The sequence below is a fragment of the Muntiacus reevesi genome, chromosome 1 (assembly GCF_963930625.1).
Source record: "Muntiacus reevesi chromosome 1, mMunRee1.1, whole genome shotgun sequence".
In the NCBI taxonomy this organism is placed as follows: Eukaryota; Metazoa; Chordata; class Mammalia; order Artiodactyla; family Cervidae; genus Muntiacus; species Muntiacus reevesi.
The window spans coordinates 17,530,957-17,552,065 of record NC_089249.1 but is presented as its reverse complement, the minus strand read 5'-3'; the positions used below and the strand labels follow the sequence as shown (position 1 = coordinate 17,552,065).

General features: G+C 45.4%; 1 protein-coding gene across 8 annotated transcripts in view; it reads left to right on the top strand.

Moving 5' to 3' along the window:
* The window catches only part of LARGE1 (LARGE xylosyl- and glucuronyltransferase 1), a 589,892-nt gene extending 575,156 nt beyond the window's left edge, over positions 1–14,736 (top strand). For 6 of the 8 annotated variants that reach the window (XM_065938554.1, XM_065938571.1, XM_065938581.1 and 3 more), the window contains 3 exons: positions 4,732–4,878; positions 10,181–10,376; positions 11,361–12,944. In XM_065938554.1, coding sequence (XP_065794626.1) covers positions 4,732–4,878; positions 10,181–10,376; positions 11,361–11,558 — 541 coding nt within the window. In that variant the 3' untranslated portion in view covers positions 11,559–12,944. Of the gene's footprint in view, positions 1–4,731; positions 4,879–10,180; positions 10,377–11,360; positions 12,945–14,094 lie in introns of those variants that run through there. The other 2 variants (XR_010663630.1, XR_010663631.1) reach the window with 2 other exon arrangements.
* Positions 14,737–21,109: the final 6,373 nt, after the last annotated feature.

Sequence of the window (21,109 nt, the reverse complement as noted above, 5' to 3'; positions counted from 1 at the left end):
CAGTCAACTATCAGGATCAGTCTTGGAGTTTGGTCATTTTAAGCACCAGGGAGCTTCCTCAGTTATTCTAGAGTGTCTCTAAAGCGATGGTTTCACTTCATCCTCACAGCAGTTCCAATTGATAAGAACATCATGTCCATTTTACAGATGGGAAGGCTGTGACTACAAGGTCCCCAAGGTCACAGGAGGGTGACAGGCAAGACCTGAACCTGGTGCTGGCTGCTTCCAAGTCACTGTGTTTACCAGGCACTCTGTTACACCAGCAAGATTCTGAATTACTGCTGTAGATAACTAAGGTGCCTTCTAGGAGTTCTGCATGCCTGAAACATTCTAGTAGGCTTGTGAATGTTTTCAAAGGGGTCGTGGACAAGGGCAAGTGGGCTAGTCAGGATTTTTCAGAGAAACAGAACCATAGGATGACTTTAAGGAACTATGATGGTGGCAAGTCTGAAATTCATAGAGCAGACCAGCAGGCTGGACACACAGGCAGGATTCCTGTGTTACAGTTTTGGGGTAGAATACCTTCCTTCCCAGTAATGCTAAATTTTTGCTCTTAAGGCCTTCAACTGATTGGACAAGGCTCACCCACATTATCAAGGGTAAGGGTTTTTACTTGATCCTAAATGTTAATCACATCCATGAGATGCCTTCACAGCAACATCTGGAGGAGTATTTGACCAACCAGCTGGGGACCACAACCCAGCTTAACTGACACATAAACAAACCATCAGGAGCGGCCACCATCAAGTAGTCAGTGCCTAGTACATGCCAGGCACTGCACCAAGCATTTCTGTATGCAAGGCGTACCTTTTCCTATCAGAATGTTTTACATATGCATGAACCCTGAGACTCAGAAGGGTCCAGGTGACTTGCCCAAGAGGAGTGATGGAGTCAGGGTCAGAAACCAAGTTGCCTAGTTACTACCATACCAGACTGCCTTCCAGAATCTTCAGCTGAGGGGCTCCCCTTGGTGGTCCAGTGGCTAGGACTCCATGCTCCCAGTGCCAGGGGTCTGGGTCCGATCTCTGGTCAGGGAACTAAATCCCACATGCTGCAACTAAAGATTCCACGTGCCCCAAGAAAATCAGAGAGCCTGTGCGTGCCACAACTAAGACCCGGGGAAGCCAAATAAGTAAAAATACTGTTTTAAAAAAATCATCAGTTTGAATACTCTAGATTAACAGTCTCAGAGAGATGAATGACAGACTCCAGAGTCATTCAGCCTGTCAGAGCTGGCTCCAGGACGCAAGTCTCTTGGCCCCTGGGCCAGCCTTCCCACTTCAGCATCCTCCCTTTGCTCCTGGAGGAACCTACACTGGAGACATTCTGTCCCCTCCTGGACTCACTTTCTAGTAAGAGTGGCCGTAGACCATGCCACTCAAGGTGGTCAGCAGGCCAGCCAAGGTGGGAGGTGCTGGCTGGACACACTAGTGCAGGAAAGCCCAGGCTGCCGTTACCAGCTCAGGGAACAGATGTTCTCAGAGTCCGTGCCCTGAAGCCACTTTGTTGCTGAAACAACTTCTTAATAAGAACCATTCAGGACATCGATATCAAAGCCTCCTTGAACTGAGGTTGAAACGAACCTATCTAGTGACAAATCCGTCTCCGTGGTGCTTTGTATTTCAGCGAGATTAAATGGAATTTACAGAACACTCCAGAATCTCATGCTCTCTATGCAGAGGGAAATAAGGTTTCTTAGGACTCAGTTTTGGGCAGCATACTGGTGACTGGGTCTGCTTACTCTGGACCTTGCAGTGTATTGGTTGTTTGGTCGAAAGCAACAGAAACCAATGCTGGACGCTTAATTAAAATGAAAAGAAATCAAAGGGGAAGCATAATTACTGAGTGGTTTATCTTATGGAATCAAAGTAGGATTCAGAAAACTAGTACTTGAGACCATAAGTAACCCATGGCAGCTCTGGGCCCCTGTGCAGCAGAAATTCAGAAACCTCCGAAGTGCTGCCTGGTGTTAGCACAAGTGAGCTCTATGGTCTCCAGCCTCTGCATCTGTTCAGATTTCCAAGAGTGAGAAGCTGATTTGCTCAGCCTTTAGTGTCTGCCCCTGAACACCTGGTCAGGGCTTCACATAGGGCAGCACGGCTCAGGGCTGCCCCTGTGTACAGGGGCCATGAGAAGGGGAGTTATCTTCTATTCCAAGAAGTGGCTTCTAGAGATTTCCCTGGTGGCCCCGTGGCTAAAGCTCCATGCTCCCAGTGCTGGGAGTCCGGGTTTGATCTCAGGTCAGGGAACTAGATCTCACATGCAGCAATAAAGATCAAAGATCCTACACGCCTCAACTAAGACCTGGCACAGTCAAATAAATAAAATTTTTAAAAAAAATTTTTAAAGAAGTGGGTTCTATAATAACCTTGATTGTAACAACTATTTGAGGTTTATATAGAGATACCCACATTCATAGATCTCTGTAACTGTTGTGTGTGTACACTTTGCCATTCCTTTTGTCGTTCAGCCCTCCCAGCCTCCCACTCCATTTCCACAGCAATCATATCTTCACATAATTAGCTGCAAATGCAATCTTGAGTCCTAGTTTAGCGATCCTTGTCCTTGGGCTTTTAGCATCCTGAAACATTTTAGATGAGAACGTCAGCATCAGGCAGGAAGAGATTTTGGAGGTGGTATTCTGTATTTCTAAGCAGAGTAAATGCATGGTGACTGTTGAAGGAATAGCGACCACCCATCAGTGCTGGGATATCTTCCCTCCCTCCAGAGGCTTCGCCATTTTGATCCAAGGATATTCTTTAGACCCATATGTCCCATCCCTAACATCCACGTCAATAAATAAGATGCATGCCTTTCCCGGGTTTCCCAGATTGCTCAGTGGTAAAGAATCCATCTGCCAAGCAAGGGATGAGCATTCAATTCCTGGGCAGGGAAGATTCCCTGGAGAAGGAAATGGCAACCCACTCCAGTATTCTTGCCTGGGAAATCCCATGGACAGAGGAGCCTGGTGTGCTACAGTCTGTGGGGTCACAAACAGTCAGACACAACTTAGCAATTCATCATCAACAACGTACCTTTCCTGGAGGAAAGGTAACAAGCCCCCAGTCTGCCAATGTCCAGTGTAAGGTTGATATGAAAGAGGATGTCTGGCCACAGGCCAGGGAACCTTAGGTGATTGTATAAAGGCATTGCTTGGAGAAAGACAAGAGGAATGCAGGCCAGAACAAGCTGACTCAGACGTCTGATCCTCTAACCGGCCAAGGGTAGCTCACCTAAATTCTATCTTGGTGTCATCCTTTACAAATCTGTCTTGAAATAGTGATGTGAGGGTCATATATCATTTGGTATATAGTTAACTGAAGCATAATTATAGAGTGAACTGCAAATGATACTTGAAGAATTTTCATGTCAACTCCCAGTCCATCTCAACCACCCTCTTCCACTGGGAGCTGGTGAGGCCCCTTCACCAAGAGTGGTTCTGAGAAACCCCTCCTTATTTTGACCTGGTCCAGATTCCCCCTCATTTGTGGCTACCGAACCCTGCCGCTGTTGTTCTTTGTATTGCTTCTCTGTTCATGTCTCATGCTAGCCTGGGCTCACAAGTTACTTCCTTACAGTGTGCCTGCTCCTTGCAGACCAACCTGTCCTGCACACACAGGCTCAGAGGTCTATTGAGTAAAGTTACTTTAAGTAAGAAGCAGTTGTATTGCGCTTGCTCCTTGCAGCATTTTTGCAAAATACCTCGTGTTACTCCAAGGGAGGCTTCTTTCTCTGTCTCAGAGATAATGAGCACCTCAGGATGGCCTGAGACCCAAGGGTCAGTAATCTGAGCAGGAAGCCAGCTTGAAGTATCACAGCCATGGCCAAAGAGATGCCTGGGAATAGGACAGCACTGCAGCATAAGAGGGACTCTTTGCCATGTGCCCGGTATACCTGTCTGTACTGGTATTTCTGGTACCTTGTCCAGTTTCCACAGCAGCTCAGCAGGGAGATATTATTGCCCCATTTTGAGGAAGAACCTAAGGTCATGAGAAACCGAATCACTTGTAAAATATGGCAAGACACCTAAAGTGAAAAGCCAGGCTTTTAAGTCCTCTCTGTGGTTCATTAACAGTCTCATGCGCCGTGACCTTTCTCTCTTTCAAATGATGGCCTCAGAGCCGGCTCCAGGCAGACAAATCCAGAAGACAGGAGCTGGATCTCGGAGGTGCAGAAGGCAGGAGTGAGGGAGAGGATGGTGGGTCCAGAGCTCTGGCATGTTGGGTGCTGACTCTGTGGCGTCTGTCAGGCGAGTTTGAAGGCTTAGCATCTGAAGGAGTTCAAGGAGTGAAGAGTCCCAGAGATGGGACCACAGATGCCCATGCTGGCGATCATCTCATCAGCATTATGTCCAGCCCTCCTTATGGCCAGTGATGCATCAGGCGTGCGGCCAGCCCAGGGGACCCAGCAAGCAGGCTGGTCTCTTGGCTTTTGCACTTGGCTCTGACAGGGGCACACGCTGCGGACGTGAGGGGTAGGGGTCCCCAGCCCCTCTGCTCTCTCTCCAGAAAGACTCTGCCTTCTGGCCCAGAGACAGCCAGGCTCCTGAGTGCTGCTGGACAAGCTTCCAGGCCTCCCCCAGGTCTCGGATTCCCTGTTGTTTAAACTGAGGCTGCCTCTGGCTTTCTCTCTGACCCCTCCTTGTGCCAGCCCCCTCCACGCCCTCGCCTGGGGGCAGCCTCTACCCCTGGCATTACAGGGGCCCCGTTTCTCTGCCTGCCCTCTCTCCAGGAAGTCTGTCATCCAGCTGGACCTCGCCAACACCAAGAAGGCCATGATCGTCCCTGCGTTTGAGACACTGCGCTACCGGCTCTCCTTCCCCAAGTCGAAGGCAGAGCTGCTCTCGATGCTAGACATGGGGACCCTCTTCACGTTCAGGTGAGTGGCCCTCACTGCCATCCCCTGGGAGAGGGGGAGCCCGAAGTCCTTCTCGCTCCTGGGAAACCAGAAGCAAGAGGAGCTACTGGCCCCGATGGTTGTCACTGGCATTAGACCATTTTCAGGCCAAAGCAGCACCGCTGGCCCCAAACTGTGTGCTTGGAATAACTCTTTCTCTTCCCACATGCCGTGTGCTTTTGGTGTGACTGACCTGTAGGGCTTCCCTGGTGGCTCAGTGGTAAAGAATCACCTGCCAATGCCTGAGACCTGGGTTCAATCCCTGGGTGGGAAGATGCCCTGGAGGAGGAAATGGTAACCCACTCTAGTATTCTTGCCTGGGAAATCCCATGGACAGAGGACCCTGGTGGGCTACAGTCCATGGGGTCATGAAAGAGTCGGACACGACTTACCAGTGAGAGAGAGAGTTCACCCTGTGTAGCCAGATGGAAAGGACAGGAAGGGGGGGTAGGGTGGTCACCTGCTTTCTTCTCCACTTTAATCAGTTGATGTTCTGCCCCGTCTGCTGACTCTGACTTCTCCTCTTGGTTTGCTCGTCCATTCACTCGTTTGATCAGTGGGTTTCGTCGCATTAGGGCCACGGTGGCCATCTCTCGTTTTCTTTTCTTGTAAGCGGTCTGTTCTCTGAGGTCCTCAGGCCTGGGATGGGCAGCAGTAGTAGCTTCAGCAGCTAAAGGCATCCAGGTGACTCCAAGATTGGATATAGCAGTGTGGCAGCTGTCTGTCCTGTTGCCCGAGTGACAGGTTCAAACAAATCCCTCATCTCCCTGACTTCCTAGACCCCTCAGTCCTGCAGAAACATAGAGGAGCTACCCATCCCCCTGTCCAAAGGGCCAGGGAGTCTGCACAGTAGCACAGATGCAGATGGCTTCTGTCCCCAGGGACATAGTGCACCATTAAGGGGAGCACCCCTGGGTGAGCAGGAATCCTGCTCAGTCTCCCGATTGTAAGAGAGGGCCGTGCCTGCCTTCTGCTCCCATTTTAAAGAAAGGCCTCCCTTTTAAACAGTATAAACACTTCCTTTGAACTAAAACAACAAAAAAACCACGTGTGTGCTCAGTCACTTTAGCCGTATCCGACTCTTCACAACCATATGGACTGTAGCCTGCCAGGCTCCTCTGTCTGTGGGAATTCTCCAGGAAAAAATACTGGAGTGAAAAAAAAAATACTGCAGTCGTTTGCCATGCCCTCCTCCAGGGGATCTTCCCAACCCAGGGATCAAACCCATGCCTCTTATGTCTCCTACACTGGCAGGTGGGTTTTTTACCACCAGCACTACCCGGAAAACCCCCAAAAAACATACATTTCTACGCAATCTGAATTTTGCTGAAAAGATCCTAATAATAACTTAGGTTTGTATATCACTGTTAAGTTACTAGAAGTTTCTAGAAGGTTTTCTCAAGCAGGCATTATTTTGTGAAGATAACTTTATGAGATAGGTTATTCATGCAACAGTTCAGAGGAGCTCCCTTTTCACCTCTCATACAGATAAAGGAATCGAGGAGTGGCGTGAAGGACAGGGAAGCCTGGTGTGCTGCAGTCTATGGGGTCACAAAGAGTCAGACACAACTTAGCAACTGAACAACAAACCATAAGCTAGGCACTGGGATCAGCTCATCTAACCCTCACAGCAAATCCCTGAGACAAACATGCTGTCCCCATTTTACAGATAAAGAAACTTGAGGCTCTGAGAGGCTCCATAACTAGCCCAAGCCACACAGCCAATACATGACAGAGCCTGGATTCAGCCCAGGTCTAAGAACCACAGAGCCTAGGCTTTTAACCAAAATACCATCAGACCACCAGTCAAGTCCTGAATTTACTTACCAGCACCTGAAAATGCAGGCAAAAGTGGAGGCTTTGGACGCCATAGCCTAGTGGCTGTGTGTGTGCTCACTCAGTGGTGCCTGACTCCGAGACCCCATGGACTGTGGTCCTCCAGGTTCCTCTGTCCATGGGATTTTCCAGGCAAGAGTACAGAAGTGGGTTGCCATTTCCTACTCCAGGTGGGCATCCCAAAGGCTGATCACCTGGCAAGTCTCTAAAGCAGCCTTCCTTCCAAATCCCCAGGTTATTTAAGAACTCATTTCAAGGCCAAGGCCAAGGGCCTGAGAGCTGGGAGAGCTGGGGGTTGGCCTGCTGTGTCCGTGATTGCTACTCTGGCCAAGAGCTTGCAAGCCAGCATGCTAAGTGCTGAATTACAGACCTTCCCTCCGAGAACCTGCTCTGTCACCTTCCCTCCAAATGATGAACTCTTACACCTCCTAGCAGCTGAAATCTACTCCCAACAGCACCTGAACTAATAAATCATGCTTAGGTCTACCCGTCCTCCAGGACAGCAGTTCTGAGCATGGTCCCTGGACCAGCAGCATCAGCACCCCCTGGGAACTTGTTAGAAGCACCAAGTCTCAAGCCACACCCCAGCCCTACTGGATCAGAAACTCTGGGAGTGGAATACAGCAGTCTGACAGTTAAGTAATCCTCCAGGGGATTCTGATAGGCATGCCAGCTGGAGAACCTCTGCTCAACGCGGAGTGTCCCAGGTTTCTTCTAAGCATCCCACAAGGTGGACCCAGGAAATGTCTCTCATCACTGGTTTTTTTTTTTTTTTTTTGAGGCCAATGTAGATGGTCTCAGAAAGAAGTTCTGGAGACCACTGTCTACTGGTGTGACAGTAGGTTTCTTAGGGCATTTTCTGAAGCTTTTCTTCCTAGAATTTTCTTTTTCTTGGGCCCCCATCTGCTGCTTCATTGGCTCTCAGCCCCCATCTCTTTTAGCATCCAGAGACATATTCCTGCCCCACTAACTGGCTTCTGTCTTAGGTGCCTCTCAGGTTTTTAGATTTTTCTTTCATTTGTTCAACTTAGTGTATAGCCCCCATTGACTACTTGTTCTAGATACAGGCCAGAGAGTGTGGTGACAGTGACATATAAAAAGAGGTAACTCAGCATAGTTAACTTAGACCTTAACCTGATTAAAGGTCCTATCCCTTGAACCAGGCTGCCTAGGTATGAATCCCTGGTCTACCTATTGCTATTTGTAACTTGATATTGGGTAGATTATGAGAACTTACAATTATGGGTAGTACAATATAACCAGTTTAGAGTTAAGTGCTTACTAGAGCTTATTATCATTATTATTGTTGTTGTTCAGTTGCTAAGTCATGTCCAACTCTTCGTGACCTTATGGACCATAGGCTTCCAGGCTCCTCTGTCGATGGGATTCTCTAGGCAAGAATACTGGAGTGTGGTGCCATTTCCTCCTCCAGGGGATCCTCCCGACCCAGGGATTGAACCTGCATCTCTTATGTCTCCTGCATTGGCAGGTGGGTTCTTCACCACTAGTGCCAGCCATAGTTATATTCATTTCTATTGCTAGATAACAAATTACCACAAGTTTAGAAGCTCAAACAATACAAATTGATTATCTCACAGTCATTTTCTGAGGGTCAGAGGTCCAAGCATGGAATGACTGGATTCTCTGCTTATGGTTCTCATTTGGCTGAAATCAGTGTGGGCGAGGCTGCAGTTGTCTCTAGAGTGTGTGGTTCTTCTCCAGGCACACTGGTTGCTGACAGGATTCCTTTCCTTGTGATTGGAGGACTGAGGTCACCGTTTACCCACAGGCTTTTTGCCACATGACCCCCGTAGGCAGCTCACACATGGCTTTTTGCTTTCTTCCAAACCCAGATCTAAAGGTTCATATGATTAGGTCAGGCCCACCCCAGTAGTCTCAAGTCAACTGACTGGTAACCATAATTGCATCTACAAAAATTCTTTTTGCCGTATACTGTAACATAGTTGCAGGAGTGATATCATGCTCATAGTCCTGCCTCAAGAGGAAGGACACTGTACTAGGGCAGGGTCACCAGAAGCCATCCTAGATTTCTGCCCTCCACTGCCTGCTACAGACTAGCCTGCAGTTCCATATCAGTGACAGACAGCAATCCAGAAAGCCATGTACCTTTTCATAGCGATAGCCTCTTCATTAGTGAAGGATGGATTGGATTGGCCAAAAAGTTCATTCACGGTTTTCCTTAAGAAGTTATGGAAATCCCTGAACACACTTTTTGGCCAACCCAAGGGGCTTCCCCAGTGGCGCAGCAGTAAAGAATCTGTGTGCCATTCAGGAGACATAGGTTTGATCCCTGCGTCGGGAAGATTTGCTGCAGAAGGACATGGCAACCCACTCCACCATTCCTGCCTGGAAAATCCCAGGGACAGGGGAGCCTGGCAGACTACAGTCCATAGGAGCTCAAAGAATCAGACACAACTGAGTACATGAGCACAAGGGTAGGAAAAAAAACCTAGGAATTCAGGAAAAAACATTTCAACATTAATTACATGATCTTGGTCAAGCTGCTCAACCACTCTAATGCTAAAAAACATATGCAAGAGGCTGTCTCTGTTGCTATAGGGCTTCCCTGGTAGCTAAACTGGTAAAGAATTTGCCTGCAACGCAGGAGACCCTGATTCAATTCCTGGGTCAGGAAAATCCACTGGAGAAGGGATAAGCTACCAACTCCAGTATTCTTGGGCTTCCCTGGTGGCTCAATTAGGAAAGAATCCATCTGCAATGTAGGAGACCTGGGTTCGATCCCTGGGTTGAGAAGATCCCCTGGAGAAGGGAACGGCTACCCACTCCAGTGTTCTGGCCTGGAGAATTCTACGGGCTGTATAGTCCATGTGGTCGCAGAGAGTCGGACACATCAGAGTGACTTTTAGTTTGGTTGTTATAGCAAAGTACTACAAACTGAATGGCTTAAAATGACAGAAACTTATCCTCACCATTCTGCAAACCAGAAGTCCAAAATCGAGGTGTTGTTGGTAGTTCCTTGCTTCCTCCAAAGGCTCGAGGGCAGATATCTCTCTTGCCTCTTTCTAGCTTCTGGTGGTTGCCAGCAATCCTTGGCATTCCTTGGCTTGTAGGTGTCTCACTTTGTCTCTGCCCACATCTTCACATGGAGTTCCTCCTGCATATCTCTGTGTCCAAAATTTCCTCCTCTTGTAAGAACTTTGGATTACAGACCACAACCATCCACTGTGACCTCCTCTTAACTTGATCACACAAAGATCTTCTCTCCAAATAGGTTGCATTCACGGATACTAGGGGTCAGGACTTGAACATAGCTTCTGCCGGGGCAGGAGGGAAGGAAAGGAATGGAGACAAAAATACAACCTACAACAAGGACTATATCAGCATACACGTCTTCATCCTCCAGACCAGCATTTGGAAACCTCTGCTTCCTTCCCCTCCACCAATGGCTTTTCTCCATGTGTCCCAGGTACCATGTCTGGACGAAAGGCCACGCACCCACAAACTTCGCCAAGTGGCGGACTGCCACCACGCCTTACCAGGTTGAGTGGGAGGCGGATTTCGAGCCGTATGTTGTTGTGAGACGGGACTGCCCTGAGTATGACCGAAGGTTTGTGGGCTTTGGCTGGAACAAGGTGGCTCACATCATGGAATTAGATGCCCAGGTGAGAAGAGTAGAATGTTATGTCCCCAGTATTGTGGAGGTGGGGGGAGGGGAGGGGAGGCCTGAACCTCAGAGCTGCAAGAGCCTTGGAGATAAGAAGGCAGGGACTCAAGAAGGAACAGGATGTGTTCGGGGTCCTAGAGTAAGAATGTGGCAGCACTTGTTCTCAGCTCTGTTGATTCCTAATTCATTTTTCTTTCTCCTCCCTTGGATGAGAGTTGGGTTCTCTGCCAGGTCCCCAGCACATCTGAGTGTCCTGGAACAAACCATTTCACCCCCTCATCCTCACTCAGCCGAGTGATGAAGATGAGTAAATGATGACCATTCATCACTCAGCCTGTGAATCATATAACTGACACAAAGCATTCTAGGAATTCCATATAAATGACACAAAACTTGCAAATAAGGTGCAGCTATTCTACCCTGTAACTAAAGGAGTGATTTTTCAGGCAGTGTTTAATCATGAAACCCTTTCATTCTTTCAGCTAATACTTATTGAGCACCTGCCTCAAAAAAAAATATCCTACAGAATCCTAATAGGTTAAACCAGAGGTCTGTAGAGCTTTTCTCCAAAGGACCAGGTAGTAAATTTAGGGGGATTTGTGGGACCAGTAAGTTTCTTTTTGAGCTCCTCAATTCTGCCTTCGTAGTTCAGTAATAGACGGTATACTATAGGTGTGTAGTACTACTATAGGTGTGTCTGTACTACCATAGACTGTAGTAGTCTCAAGGCAGTCATATTACTTTCGCTTTATAGATGAGAAAATTAAGGCTCAGAGAAGCCAGGTGATACACCCAGGGTCATGGAGACAACCTTGAACTAACTGCCCTCATCCGCGTGGTGACGCTGTCCGTGGTGCTGCCCTGGTACTGGAGTCATTCATGACTTCATTCCCTTGTTTCGTCAAGTAGCTGTCTGCTTGGGTGTTCATTATACATCACAGGGTGACTCTGCAGGCCTCAGTCTGCTCTTGTCTGCTTCCAGGAGTATGAATTCATCGTGCTGCCCAATGCGTACATGATCCACATGCCTCACGCCCCCAGCTTCGACATCACCAAGTTCCGGTCCAACAAGCAATACCGCATCTGTCTCAAAACCCTGAAGGAAGAGTTTCAGCAGGACATGTCCCGCCGCTACGGCTTTGCTGCCCTCAAATATCTCACGGCTGAGAACAACAGCTAGCACCAGGAAGCCCAACACGAGTGACAGACGTTCTGCAGGGGGGTGGAGAGCCACTTGCTGTTCGGGGCCCAGCCTTCAAACTCAAATTGAGCATCGCTGTTTTGGTTAGTTTTTATTTGTCTCTTTGGCCCAACTAAGCTGCCCTCATTATGGAGATCTAGGACAAGGATCCAGCCAACCCTGCTCTGGCCCATGATCCATCATTCCCAGAGCAGGGGAAATCACCCATCTACGCAGCCTCTCCAAGAATGGGACATGGAGGGTGAGAGGGAGCAAATGGGCTATCCTTCCACAAAGCTACACAACCCGGTCTTTGGGATGTTTTCATTGCTTTTTTCCTTTTTCTTTTTTTTTAAAGGGAAGGCAGGGTGCTGGGGGTTATCCATCCCAGGAAATAAAAGCAAAAATGTCTCTTTATCAGAGAAAACTTTCTTCTTCGCCCTACAGTTTAACTGTGTATCCAAAAGGAGGGCATGCCAATGATCGAACCAGCTACTTGGGGAAACCCAATGGGGACATTGTATTTGACAGGACCTGGAGGTAGGATTGGTTGGCTCCTTATCCTCAAGGTCATTCTTGTTTTGTTTTGGGGGGGTTTGTTTGTTTGTTTTGAGTCTGAGAATCCCAAAAATAAAACCTGATCCTTTAAGGCTCCGAAGGAAAACCAGCTGCCTCAGCTAACATCCCTCGATCAGCAGTGGCTCAACCAAGAAGACAGGAGTCTTCAACCAGTATTTAAACATGGGTAGCCTTCTTCAGGATGGTCCTCAAGGCCCCATGACCTTAAATTTCCAACTGTTCAGAATCCAGGGACTACAGAGGACTGTGGAAGTGCAAAGACCAGCTACTGTACAGCTGGTCACGTTTCCTTTGGGCAGTGATGAGTCATGGGGACAGGGCTTTAAATGGATGGTTTCTGTGCACGCAAAGGGTACGAACCTCTCAGGCCTTTAGAACTTTCATTATTCAGTCCTGAAGATTCATGAGCCCGTTGGGAGAACTTTGGAAGAATGTATGGGGCTCCTCTGTGATCATGTCTGCTCTGCTGCGGCTGGGCCAAGGTCATGACCTCAGGCTCCCTTGGGGACCCATCCAAGGGTAGGCCAGCACCTTCACCATCACACAGACTGACGGGACACTGGACTTTTTACCCATTTTCTTGAATCTTCAATATTAATGTTGTGTTTACATTGATGAGAACAAGAGTCAGGGCCCCACTCTCTGCCGGGCTGTTTGTATGGAGTCGCAGTGTGACCAGCAGGCGCTGCATCAATAAATGAAAGTACAGACTGTTTCTTCCTCACTCCCCTCCCACTCTCCTAAGGACCTGCCAGAAACACTTCAGTGTAGAGCAAAGTCGATAAACGGCAACTTTACACTTCTGTCCTCCCGTTGTGTTTGCTCATCATTTGAACTTGAACTCCTTTTTCTCCCTACCTGAGGTTAGATCTCATTTCACACTCGCGTCCTCAAAGCAGTTTCCCACTGTCCATTTAGTTTCCATCACAACATGGAAGCCAGGTGTTTTAGGTACCAGATGTGGGCTAGCAAGGTAAATCATGGCAATTTATGACAATTATGAAATTATGAAACCCTGCGGCAGCTGGATTTATGAGAGCCCCTCAGTGTATTACACACTCAAGTGCATTCGCTCAAATTTACTAAAAACTTTAGGAAGACTGTTAGGACCAACTCTCACACAAATATGTTGGGTTGACCAAAAAAATTGTTCAGGTTTTTGATACGATCTTATAGAAAAACCCAAACAATTTTTTTTAGCCAACCCAATATATAAGTTCGTATGTGTATTTATGTCTCATGAGTGTGTGTTTGTGTGTGTGTATATATATATATCATGTACATATATTACATACACGCAGGATTTGTTATTATGAAAGTTATACATTAATATTGTAGAAAGTGAAACATCACAGAAGTATTCAAAGTTCATGTTAAATCCCCATTTTCCGTTGGTGCGTGGGAGCCAGCTCATACCAACTCACGAGAACTTACCGTGCACATCTCTTTCTTACTCCTGTGTTCAGTAACATCACATTTGTAGCATGAAATCATCCATGATCGTAGTATTTACACCATGGAAATCAGGAAACACCACAAATCAGGGCACCAACACCCTGAGAGCTGGTTGTTGAACATCTACTGGCACACCACCTTTTCCCATCCCCTGAACACACACAAACACAGTCTCTTTCTCTCAAACTTTCATATGCTGGTAGCTCTAATTCCTCAGTGTTGAAAATCAAATTTTAATTCCCTAAAACTTATTTTTTAAAATTTTTCATGGCCCTTGAATCATGCCCAGCCACCTTGCTTTCACTTGCATTTCTATGAGTATGGTTATGTCTACGTAATTTGTTATCTGAAGTGGGTCACCTCTGAGAATGAAAGAAGGTGCTAATTACTTAGACACAATAGGTATAAAGTGGGGGATGGCATTGCTTCACGTACACTGAATTTATTAAAGCCAGAATCTGACACTCCATACCAATAAGAGAAAATCCTATTTTCCCCCAAGACAGGTGCCTGACACTCTGAAGCCAATCTCACTTAAGGCTAGAGCTCAGATGTTGGCTGATGCCCAAGCTCAACACAGAGACTGCCAGCCCAGTGGAGACTGAAGTGTGCAGAGCCAACGGCGTGAATTCCCAGAACTTACGTTGAGAGCAGCAGCCCATTGCCAGCCCCAGCTCCTGTGTGGGGAGCTGCAGCCACTTGGGCAGAAGCAATTGCTGCAGATGTCGATTCCTTCGTATCAGTTTCCTAGGGTAAAACAAGCTTATAAATGGGGCACACTGATGTTTTCATGCTTAAATAAGCCAATGCCGTCTTGGCTTTCAGCTGGGAGGAAGGAAAGGATTGTCTCATTCAGCCCCCATAATACTCAGCGTCCAAGAGAGCTGAGATGTATTGAGTAACCACTGTGCAAGGACCTTTGGCATGTATGAACTCACTGAAGCCTTGCAGCAAAACAGCAAAGTGGATATTACTGTTTATTGATGGGGAAACTGAGCTCTGGGAAATTAAGTAACTTACCCAAATTCACATAGTTCACATATGGCAGAATCAAAATTTAAAACCCAAGCCTACCTGTTTAAATCCAAAGCCATGTAACCTGCAATGATGCTCTCTTCCCCAATAAAAAAAGAAATGTACTAAATATTGTCAGAGGACCTTCCCTGGTGGTCCAGGGGTTAAGAATCTACCTTCCAATGCAGGGGATGTGGGTTCAATCCCTGGTTGGGGAACTGAGATCCCACATGCCAGGGGGCATCTAAGTCCAACTGCCACAAACTGCAGAATCCACATGCCACAACTAGAGAGAAGCCCCCGCACCACAATGAAGAATCCATGTGCCACAACTTACTGACACAGCCATAAATAAATAAACACTGAAAGACGATTTGAACCAATGGGAATATTATGAGATTCCTGGTCCTTCACCATCCCTCTAATAATGCACACAGCCTAGAGAGCAACCCTTCTTTAGATAGTCCAAAACTTGCAATGCTCACAGGCTTTCTGAAAATTCATTTGAAACAGGTCTGGGAAATCTATAACCATATACAGACAGCTGAGATCAACTCTAGGAGGGCAGTAATTGATTCCTTGCACACTTCTCCTGGGTTATTTCCTAGATGGTGTGACCCAGGTAGAAACACTTGTAAGTTTTCAGCTCCCCTTTGGACCTCATCAGCATGCTGCTTCAAAGTCATCTCTCTGAATGCCTTGAGCTGATTTGCAGAGGACATATTTGCTGAATTGACTAATAGCGACATATTTGCTGAATTGACTAATAGCGTCTTTGTACCCCATCATGAAAGGACAGACCCTACTTTAATTCTGTTCCTTTCAAAGACTCCACTGTCTTCGAGTTAAGGCTTCATTTGTGGTCACCAGGCCTTTAGGGGGCTCTGTGTCAGTGGAAGAAACGTGAGTAAAATCCCCTCTCAGATGCGGCCCCTACACCGTCTTGCTGAAGATAATAAGAGCTGCCATTTACAGAGTCAAGACTTCCATGGGAGTTGGCACTGACGGGTCTTCACAGCAACATTATAACATAAGGAAGGTGTTATTATCTCTATTATTTAGCTAATGGAACTGGTCCCAAAAGAAATTACGTTACTTACCTTAATTCACACAGAGGTTGTTAAGGAGGTGCTGGAATTTGAACCAAAATCTAGCTGACATCTAAAACCCATGTTGTTCTTCTCTATGCTGCTGTCTCAAACGATACTGAAATCAGTTTGGCTGATGGACTTATACAGTTCTATCTTCATATAGTTCATGACTGTATGCTTTTTTTTCCCTCTTGCTTTTTTAATCCCAAGGATTTATTTTTCAGTCCAGTGTCATTAAAGTTTAGGATAGTCAGTTATCTACCAAATGCATTCTAAGAAGTTTCAGATCCAGAGAATCTAGTATCAAAGATACCTGTCTTTGTTTTCATTCATTTAACAAGAATGTTCTAAGTGTTCTCTGATTTCAAGGGATGACTGATGATATCTGAAAGGAGACAGTGGGGCACCACAAAGATGTAGGGGTTCTGATTGTGAATATTTGATGGATGTGATTATTGGTTTTTACAACACATTCAATAGTCTTCAGAGACAGCATCGTCTGAAATCCAGGCGTGTCTGTCAGTCAGTAGGGAAGTGTTTCTCACTTGGTTCTCAGGTACCAAGGCCATCTGGTCAATGAAGCCGGATGCTGTCACAAAATGATTGACAGGGCTTGCTCAGAAGAGACTCCTCAACAGATTCCTGGGTAAGTAATGCTGCTGTGGTTCCAAAGGAAAGACATCAAGGCTGTGGTAGCATCTTTATCACTTCTTCTGTATTCCACACAACCGAGGATCTGCTCCATGATGGGCATGTGAATACAACAGTAAGCCAGGCACAATTTATTTTCGTGTCACGTAGAATTATCTAGTTAACTGAAAAGTAAACAGACGATGCTAAGATGTTTCACCATATTACATTCATGGAAACAGTTTATTCTTAAACTTACAGTACGGAAAAGTGGCAAGAATAATACAAATGACTTTCGTATACCCTTATTTAGTTTCACCCATTGTTAACATTTGGCCACAGATGCTTCATATCTCTGTCTATAATATTTTTTCTGAAACATTTCAGAGTAAATTGCATATGTCATGCCCCTTACATCCCAATATTTTAGCATGTATTTTTAAAATAAAGACATTCCCTTCTGTAACTGCAGTGCACTGATCAAATTTTAGCAATTTAACACTGATGCAATACTATCATCTAACTCACAGCCTACATTTAAAGTCTGCCAGTTCTAGTAATGTTTCGTATCAGTAACACTTTTAATGTCCATCCCTTACCTCCACCCCTGATCCCAAGACCCTGTCCCAAGACATTTTAGTTGCCCGTAGTCTTTAATGAGGAACAATTCCTGGTTCTTTTCTGCACCTTATGACAAGGACATTTTTTTTACATTTATTTTTATTAGTTGGAGGCTAATTACAAGGACATTTTTGAAAAGCACAGACAGTTGTCTTGCTAGCTTAGTGTTTTGAATGAGAAGTAGTTACACATATTCAGGGCAATTCAGAAAACAGATATGTATATAGATGTGACTTTTTGAGTTCATCAATACTATATAGCACAAGATGTAACAAACATTTATGGCAGATGGTGCTGAAGAAGCCGGAACTCAGAAGGCTCCCCACCAATGTGTACACGTGTACTGCTGAGACGGTCACATGAGTGGTACCCTACACCAGTGTACAGTGTCGCAGGACACCACTCACCCCACTCTGCTGCCTTATCACCTGACAATGGAAGTGACCATGCTCTACCTGCTTAAAGTTCTGCAGCAACTTTTAAGATGTATCTGCTAATTGAAATATTGTGTGTGTTCTGATGAGTGCATGTTATGTGCAGATATAAACGTGAGCCTTTTGGATTTTTTCAGCTTCCCAGACCTACAAGAAAAAGGTAAAACAACAATTCTAGACCTTTCCCTGACTTCATTATGTATGAGCCCACATGACCTATCTCACTAATGTTTCCACTCTCCCCAAGGATTATTGAATATTTAGGGAGAACTGAGCAACTTGATTTTCTTCCCAAGAATATTATGATGAATATTTAGTATTCAGACCTTGCATGGATTAGAAACTAGGTGACAGAAGACACTCTTACCCCCATGACGCTAACATCCATGAAAGAAAAGGGCCAAGAGCTCTCTTGGTGTAGACTGGCTTAGCAATCTGGCCTCAAAACAAAGCGCTGCCCCTCAGAAGTCTCAGCAATGCCTGTTTTCTTATTGGTCCACGGTCACTGCAGCACACAAAGCTGGCCACTCTCAGATTCCAAGATCCCAGAAGCACCTCCACAAGTGATGCACTCTGTCGTCCAGGGCATCCTGTACACATTATGGAGCAAACGGCAACTCTGAGCTTGGCCATTTCATCAACTCTGAGTTATCTAGACCATAAAACCTACAAACATAAAAACCACTGTCTAATCCAACAGAAAAGGCTCATGAAGGCCCTGTTTAATCACATCTTCCCACAACTAATCTGCTGTAAAGATTCTAATGGTGTTCAGAGCCACCTGCAACCAACCACTGCTACCATTGATGGAGCATTTATGTGCTGGTGGGACAGACCTGTTGCTTCTCTTGCCTGTAGGAATCCCGTAAGAGGTGGGATTGTTCTTTTCGTAAATGAGGAAACTGAGGCTGAGTGAAATGAAGTAGTTTGGGAGCCACAACTCAAACACTATTTTTGTGACTCCTAGGACTGTCCTCTGCAGTTTTGGTGGATGGAAGTGACATGAGTATGGGATGTGAGGACAAAGAGGAGGAGGAGACATGTGATCTCCCTCCTTAAAGTTTTTTCCTAGTGCTGCTTGGTAGTCAGAAACCATTCTCAATAATGCAGGTAAGGGTGAGTCCAGAACTGGGGGAAGCAGTAGGATGGAATAAACATTTGCTGAACAATATACAATATACATGATTTTATTTCATCTGCAATAGAAAGTATGGTGTGGGTATTATCCCCATTTTAAAGATAAGGGAACAGAAACTCAGAGAGGTAAAATGAGAGTCCTGAAAACTGAACCCAGGTCTATGTGCCCCATGGATTACAACCTTGTCAGTTATCTGCACAGTTTCCCAAGGATTCAGATAAACACGAGATTACAGAAACTTTACTTATGAAAGAACCTTAGTAGTAACAATAAGCCTAGTCTTTAGGATCATATCTTTTTTTTTTTTTTTGCCCACACCAGTGCTTCTCAAAACTTTAATGAATCACTTGTGAAGATCTTAAAACCTGATTCACTATATGCAGCCTGAAATTTGGCATTTCTAACAAACTCCCATGTGGTACACTGGCTGCTGGTCCACGGACCACACATAATACCATCTCTACATACTTTTAAGAATCAACCAGCTATTCCCAAATATTTATGAAGCCCTGATTGCATGTCCAGAGTCATCACTAGATACTGTAAAAACCCCAACTCAAGTGATTGGTTCACTATTTAAGAAATATTGCTAGGCAAGGAGCCCTGTATTTTCATTTTGCATTAGGCTCCACAGATTTTATTACCTTTCCTGGTGGCTCAGACAGTAAAGAATCTGCCTGCAACGCAGGAGACCCAGGTTCGATCCACATGTAGGGCCATCCAAAACAGACTGGTCATCGTGGAAAGTTCTGACAAAATGTGATCCACTGGAGCATTCTTGCCTTGAGAACCCCATGAACAGTATGAAAAGTCAAAATGATATGACACTGAAAGATGAAATCCACAGGTCTATAGAATTCCAAATGCTACTGGAGAAGAGTGGAGATGTATCTCCAGAAAGAATGAAGAGGATGAATCAAAGCGGAAACAATGCCCAGGTGTGGATGTACCTGATGGTGAAACTAAAGTCCGATGCTGTAAAGAACAATGTTGCATGAGAACCTAGAATGTTATGTCCATGAACCAAGATAAATTGTTAAGTGGTCAAATATGAGATGGCAAGGGTGAACATCAACATTTTAGGAATCAGTGAACTGAAATGTATGGGAATGGCAAATTTAATTCAGATGACCATTATATCTGCTACTGTGGGCAAGAATCCCTTAGAATAAATGTCATAGTCAACAAAAGGTCCAAAAATGCAGTACTTGGGTGCAATCTCAAGAATGACAGAATGATCTCAGTTCATTTCCAAGCAAACCATTCAAATCAGAGTAATCCAAGTTTATGCCCCAACAACTAAGGAAGGCCAAAGAAGCTAAAGTTGAATGGTTCTATGAAGGCCTACAAGACCTTACAGAACTAACACCAAAAAAATGTTCTTTTCATCATAGGGGGCTGGAATGCAAAAGTAGGAGATCAAGAGATACCTGGAGTAACAGACAAGTTTGACCTTGGAGTACAAAATGAAGTAGGGAAAAGGCTAACAGAGTTTTGCCAAAAGAACACACTGGTCACAGCAAACACCCTCTTCCAACAACACAAGAGATGACTCTACACGTGGACATCACCAGATGGAATACTTAAATCAGATTTTGTAGCCAAAGATGCAGAAGCTGTATACAGTCAGCAAAAACAAGACTGGGAACTGACTGTGGCTCAGATTATCAGCTCCTTATTGCAAAATTCACCCTCAAATTGAAGAATGTAGGAAAAACCACTAGGCCTTTCAGGTATGACCTAAATCAAAACCCTTATGATTATACAGTGGTAGCGACAAATAGATTCAAAGGATTAGATCTAAAAGACAGAGTCCCTGAAGAACCTCCTTATGAACAGAGGTTCATAAATGGTGACCAAAGCCATCCCCAAGAAAAAGAAATGCAAAAAGGCGAAATAGTTGTCTGAGGAGGCTTTACAAATAGCTGAGAAAAAAAGAGAAGCAAAAGGCAAAGAAGAAAAGGAAAAATATATCCATCTGAATGCAGGGTTCCAAAGAAATGCAAGGAGAGATAAGAAAGCCTTCTTAAGTGAACAATGCAAAGGAATAGAGGAAAACAATAAAATGGGAAAGACTAGAGATTTCTTTTTTTTTTTGTCCCCGCCCCTAGAGATTTCTTAAAGAAAATTATAGATATCAAGGGAACATATCATGAAAAGATAGGAACAATAAAGGACAGAAACCGTAAGGACCCAATGGAAGCAGGAGAAATCAAGAAGAGGTGGCAAGACTACACAGAAGAACTGTACAAAAAAGATCTTAATGACCCAGATAACCACAATAGTGTGATCACTCACCTAGAGCCAGACATCCTGGAGTACAAAGTCAAGTGGGTCTTAGGAAGAACTACCACAAACAAAGCTAGGGGAGGTGATGGAATTCCAACTGATCTATTTCAAATCCTAACAGATGATACTGTTAATGAACTGCACTCAATATTTGGAAATTGGAAATTTGGAAAATTTGGAAAACTTGGCAGTGGCCACAGGACTGGAAAAAGTCCATTTTTATTCTAATACCAAAGAAGGGCAATGCCAAAGAATGTTCAAACTACCACACAGTTGCACTCATTTCACATGCTAGCAAGG